The 5,405-nt window shown below is 38.1% G+C and overlaps 1 protein-coding gene across 2 annotated transcripts; it reads left to right on the top strand.

Moving 5' to 3' along the window:
- Positions 1–310: 310 nt before the first annotated feature.
- Positions 311–5,143, top strand: LOC110890628. 2 transcript variants are annotated; one of them, XM_022138238.2, is made up of 7 exons: positions 311–737; positions 1,773–1,813; positions 1,886–1,931; positions 3,305–3,382; positions 4,486–4,581; positions 4,664–4,743; positions 4,828–5,143. In XM_022138238.2, exons 1-7 carry the CDS (start codon positions 444–446, stop codon positions 4,931–4,933), a joined length of 741 nt encoding a protein of 246 aa, XP_021993930.1. In that variant the 5' UTR covers positions 311–443; the 3' UTR covers positions 4,934–5,143. The 2 variants fall into 2 exon arrangements, with proteins under 2 accessions (XP_021993930.1, XP_021993931.1); XM_022138239.2 differs by having other exon boundaries at positions 4,492–4,581.
- The last annotated feature ends 262 nt before the right edge of the window (positions 5,144–5,405 follow it).

Genomic DNA, 5,405 nt, shown 5'->3' on the forward strand with positions numbered 1-5,405 from the left:
CTCACATGAGGGTATTTTGGTCATTTTACTCTCATGTGAGGTCTATTTGTTCAGATTTAACCACAAAAATACCATCATGTGGGGTTCATTTGTTCAGATTAAACCACAAAAATTAACTGAGTTAGGGCTAAAGGACATAACTTGCAAGAGTTTGCAAACATCAAGTACGTTTTCTGTAATTATTGAAGACAGATGACATAATTTGCAATAAGTGACATACATAAAAAACGATATTTGTAATTTACTCCGCACACAAGGGGTATTAAACTAGTTGTTATTTACAACAAAACAATTTTGAATTCCTCTCCTTTTCAAAACAAGAAGCCGCTAAACTCATCTCCAAAACCCCTTCCATCATCTTTCCAACACCAAATCAACAATCCCTACATTCAACCATCAACTGGGTCTCAAACAAATTCAAAATCTTGAAACCCCATCTGCAAATGTCATCTCCACCCCCACCAAACCCCCTCCCCACCACCACCACAACCCCCAATTTCTTGCAACCCCAAAAACATTCACACCCACCAATCTACCAAACCTTCTACAACCCCCAACACTCCAATTCACGACCTCATCATCAACAACCACCTCTTCCGGTCTCCGGTTACCCTTATACGGTTAATCGCCCACATGGGTTCTTGAATTCGGATCAATTGGTTAAGGTTAACCCCTTGTCTGCCCCTTTGCAACAAACCCTTGTGGGTGGTGCTCCTACTGTTTCTGCAAACACAAAGGTTTGATTTTTTTTTTTTTTTTTGCATTTTGATTGCTTCAGGATGTTGTATATATAGCTTTAGCGTTTTAGGTTGTACTACATATATGTTAATACAAGAAATTTGGGTACATGATGCTAGAAACCTATGAGAAATATAAGAAATTTGTAAAAATGCATAATGCCTCGCGTAGGTGGTGCTGTGCGCTTTGCGCCTCTCAGCTTTGGACTCTATCGCATCAGTGCGCTTTTTTTAAAACCAAGATTTGAATACCTTGATCATTTTCTGTACAGCCTCCTACTTTTTTTTATCTTGATAATCAGCTGATTAAAGCTGGATATAGTTAGGTAATTTTACATTTATATTCATAATTAAGTTTGGTCAACACTATAAAGTTGCAATAGTAAGTCAACATGCGTATCCTAACACCCCCTTCAAGTATTTACAAAGTTTACGTTTGAAATGTATCCTATGGGAGATGGACGGTAAGGTTGCTACCATGTGAACCGAAGGTCACGGGTTCGAGTCGTGGTACCTTGATAGGGAGATGTCTATGCAAATTCTAAACTTTGCAAAAAAATTCGTATAATGAATGAATCAGTAGTTATTTTGGAAAGTTGGTCAATGCGCCTGCAAAAAGAAGAATAAAATTCGTCGATAATTAATGCACATTTAACAAAAAATTAAAAAAGGACAAAGGTTCATGCTCCGGATCCATATAAATTTAATGAATGTCATTTGGGAGAATGAATAGGAGATTGTAACCTAGGTTTATTTCATAAGTTTTTATGCGATGGATAGAGCGTTACGCCCGGTTAAGGGCAGAGAAGTGAATAAACGGTTGTTTATCGATTTAAATCAAATGCCAGAAGAGGAAGAGCCAGATCATCAACCAAAGGTATGGTTAAACCATTAGAAAAGAAGTGATTTTGAAGTATGCATTCAAGTAGGTAGTTCTTTATGTGAGAAAATAAAAATCTTGTTAGTTTGTGCTTGTTCGATTAGTCATATGATGTGTGATGTTTTGGAAAGTACGTAACTTTTTGTCGTCTGCAGGTTGTGGGTCAATCATCGGTTGCTTTTGATAATAGCTTAAGGTACTATGAATCCACATACCATATGTTGTTTGGTTTCTCTCTTCAGATCATAATCTTTATCCATTTATGCAGGGAAAAGAATGGAGATGATGCCTTCATTGTTATTAGAGATAGAAAGGTAAACTTACGTTGTTCTCCTTATGTGTTACTGGTTATAAACATATTTGCTACTTGCTAGTTTGAAATCTGTTCATATGGTATGGGTTATCACTTGTTTTGGCGTATATGCCAAGAAGAATTTTTTTTTTTTTTTTTTTATAAATTTGACAGCCTCATAGTAGTTAAAGGCAGGTCGCAAAGGGCGCGCCTGTCGCCTACGCGCAAGGCGCAAAAAAGCGTACACCCGAGACAAGCAAGATGCACGTCTGTTCAGGCTGGTGCAGCCCTGTTTTAGTTAAGGACCATGCAATTTTTGGCTGGTTTAGACTTTAGACTGGTTTTTGGCTGGTTCAGACTTCAGACTGTTTGAAACTAGTTTTAGCTGGTTCAGGAGGGCTTGTTTTTCCAGTTTCGGTTGGTTTTGGCCTGTTCAGGCACTTTTGCTTCTTGCTGTGTTTGAGGTAGGGGTGTTAACGGTTCAGTTTGAAACCGTGAAACCGCCCAAACCGGTCATCTGTTTGGTTTCACGGTCGATTCTTTTTTACTAACTTTCAGTTGGTGTGTTTGAGAAGTTTTAAACCGTAACAGACGGTTTGGTTTACGGTTTATACAAAAAAACCGGCCGTGCGAAATCGGACCGGAGCGTAAGATATATCTATTTTTTTTATTTATTTTAAATATTGCATATTAGATATGCGTAGCTATATATTTGTGTCTTAACTAAAAAGAATGTCCTAAGTGTACCTTACCTTAAAATTTGGATAAGTTACTGTTATCTTGGTTTAAAAAAGCCCGCCCTAAGCGCGCTTAAGCGCAAAGCGCATCTAGGCGCAAACCCCATCGCCTTGTGTGACATAAGGCGCACGATGTACAAGAAGCGCAAATGGACCTAAGGCGCAGCTGAGGCGCACGCTTTTTAGGGTGAAAATGGACCTAAGGCGCAGCTGAGGCGCACGCTTTTTGTACATGGGGTATTTCTATGCTTCTGAGTGTTGTACAACAGGCTTTTTATGCTGTACATTTATGTTTTTTTTCATTTTAAAACATATATAAAGCTTAATTATTGCTAAATCATAGGTATTGGATACTAAACACTTATGGGTTATATAAAATAAATTATGTAATCACTTTGCGCTTTGCGTATGAAAAGCTCACCGCTTTTGCGCTTCGCTTTTTAAAAATCGGTTTTAGACCTCATCGCTTTTGTGCGCTTCCCGATTTTTTAAACCAAGACTGTTATAACTCTACCTTGATTAATAAGTTGGACTGAGCGTCTAGGCGCGCGCCTCTGACAACAGTCTTGTACTCTTGTATATCTGGCTAGATAGGCTAAACTGGTACAAACAGGACTGACTATCCATGCTTGTTTGCTGTTTTTTTGTATGCTTGTAGGTTCAAATTTCAGAGGGCACTTCTCTTTATGCACAATGCCGCTCATGGTTGAAGAATGGGGTTACTTTAGAAAAACAGGTATGCGATAGTTCTATATTTTTTTATTAATGCATGTCATGGTGATAGGAGTAACCCGAACAACACCGGTTCAAATCAGACGGTAAAAAAATATAAGGATAGTTCTACAGCTCGTTTGGATACAGATTCACCACCAGAGGAAACGATAGGGCTGCGACGTCCAACCGAAGATACAGATGCACCACTAAACGTGCCACGATTGAGCTAGCAAAGACATTGTCCTTTCATTCCTCTGGAAGTTTGATACATAAAGAAAAGAAATGACAACTACTCTAACCCACGACCTACTATGTAGTAAAATTGAAAACTAACTCACTACTTAGGAAGCTGAAGGTACAAACATAAAGCATGGAAACAACTTACTTTAAAACATGAAAAGCAAACTGTAAACTGCAAGGAGATGGTGGACATGGGGTGGTGATATAATTCTGCATGTGGAAATTAATAATGTGCCGGATGAAACTAATCATGGAAAAAGGCGGCATGGTTGGTTAGTTTTGTGACCCAGCTGACCCATGACCCATGTGGTCGGGTCAAATAATTGTAGGAATGGGTGGGTGAGCCGATGTACAACACATGGTGCATGAATGTATCATTGACTGTGTGAGCGATATATACGTACAGAAACATCTCCTTGCTTCTTTCAAAAAACCTTTCTACTCACAAAAGCATAAGTTTAGCGCTTGTACAACCAAAAGCTGCATCTCTCTTATCTCTTTTACATATCAGCCTCTTTAAAAGTGTAAGGCTCATCCCTTTGGTTGTTTTTACATATCAGCCTTTTACAGACCCCAATACCGACCATTTTTGTTCCAGATGTGAATGAGGCGCTGCCTCAAGGCTGTGAGGCGTTTTCCAGATTTTCTCGCGCCTCAGGCGCACTTTTTAAAACCTACCTGTGTTACAATAGTTAAGTATACATGTGTGGAGAGGGCTTGAGTTTGGTGTGCATAAACTTCCAACAAAATAATATATTCCATAGGTGCAAACCGAATGCATAACATCTCTTGAGGTTGCCTATTCAGCAAATGTCTAAAATACCCTTTACTATAGTATATATGTGTTTTATTGAATTAAAAGTTAAACTGATGCATGATTGACAGCCACAGTATCCGGATGGTGTCAAATCTCTTCCAAAGCCACTGCCTGCATCAACGGTAGAAGCTAGAAAGGAGGATGACCTGGAATTAGAGGAGGAGGTATTTATATCCCTTTATGTTATGTACCATGTTGTTACACTGTCACTAACAAATGATGATTTTTTCCTTTATCGGGTGTCAGAATCCCGAGAATGTCGATCACTTGTCTGCTAAGGAGCTGTTGCAACTGCATGTTAATCATGCGAAGAAGGTTCGAGCGAGGTTTGTACATATATGCTTACTTAGTTCTTAGTTTGTTGACTCTTAAGATAGTCGAAAATCAATAATGTATGTTGTTATTTATAGATTAAGAAATCAACGGCTACAAAGAATCGAAAGGTACAAAGACCGTCTTGCTCTACTCTTGCCAGCGGTTGCGGATCAACAGCCAAAGAACGACCCTGCATCTTGAAGCATCCGCATGCCAATGAGCAAACCTGCAAAAAGAAGCCAACTCTTTAACCAACTTTAATAATTGGCTCTTTTTATCTTTTATCTTTGATATTACTTTTTAGTTATCTTTTAATATCCTTTAGAACATTGGGATAACTTATTAGTTTTTTAAGATACATATGTTATGATGAATATGATTACAGTGACAGTATCTTTATCTCCTTTTTGATTTGTTGAATTCACTGGAATTGGTGTTGGAGAACATTTCATCAAGAAATCATGTTTGGTTGGTTAAGAAAAGAAGCGGTATCCAAGAATCCTTTGGTTGTGATGGGATTTTAACATTCCATTAGAAAGTTTGAACAAAAATGATCAAAATTGTTAGAATAAAACATAAGCATGCATTGTTGGATCTATATGTCTCTCCAAGACATAACATGTGATAATGTTGGTATTGATTTGTTTTTAAAGCAAGCAACTCTATAAAAGAA

Source organism: Helianthus annuus, chromosome 11 (assembly GCF_002127325.2).
Source record: "Helianthus annuus cultivar XRQ/B chromosome 11, HanXRQr2.0-SUNRISE, whole genome shotgun sequence".
Classification (NCBI taxonomy): domain Eukaryota; kingdom Viridiplantae; phylum Streptophyta; class Magnoliopsida; order Asterales; family Asteraceae; genus Helianthus; species Helianthus annuus.

What these genes read in the sequence shown, in the direction of transcription:
- LOC110890628 (XM_022138238.2), top strand. Translation starts at nt 444, where the DNA reads ATGTCATCTCCACCCCCACCAAACCCCCTCCCCACCACCACCACAACC. An exon ending in TTGTTATTAGAGATAGAAAG is followed by an intron (nt 1,932 to 3,304) that starts GTAAACTTACGT and finishes GTATGCTTGTAG; the next exon opens with GTTCAAATTTCAGAGGGCAC. An exon ending in GCGAAGAAGGTTCGAGCGAG is followed by an intron (nt 4,744 to 4,827) that starts GTTTGTACATAT and finishes TGTTATTTATAG; the next exon opens with ATTAAGAAATCAACGGCTAC.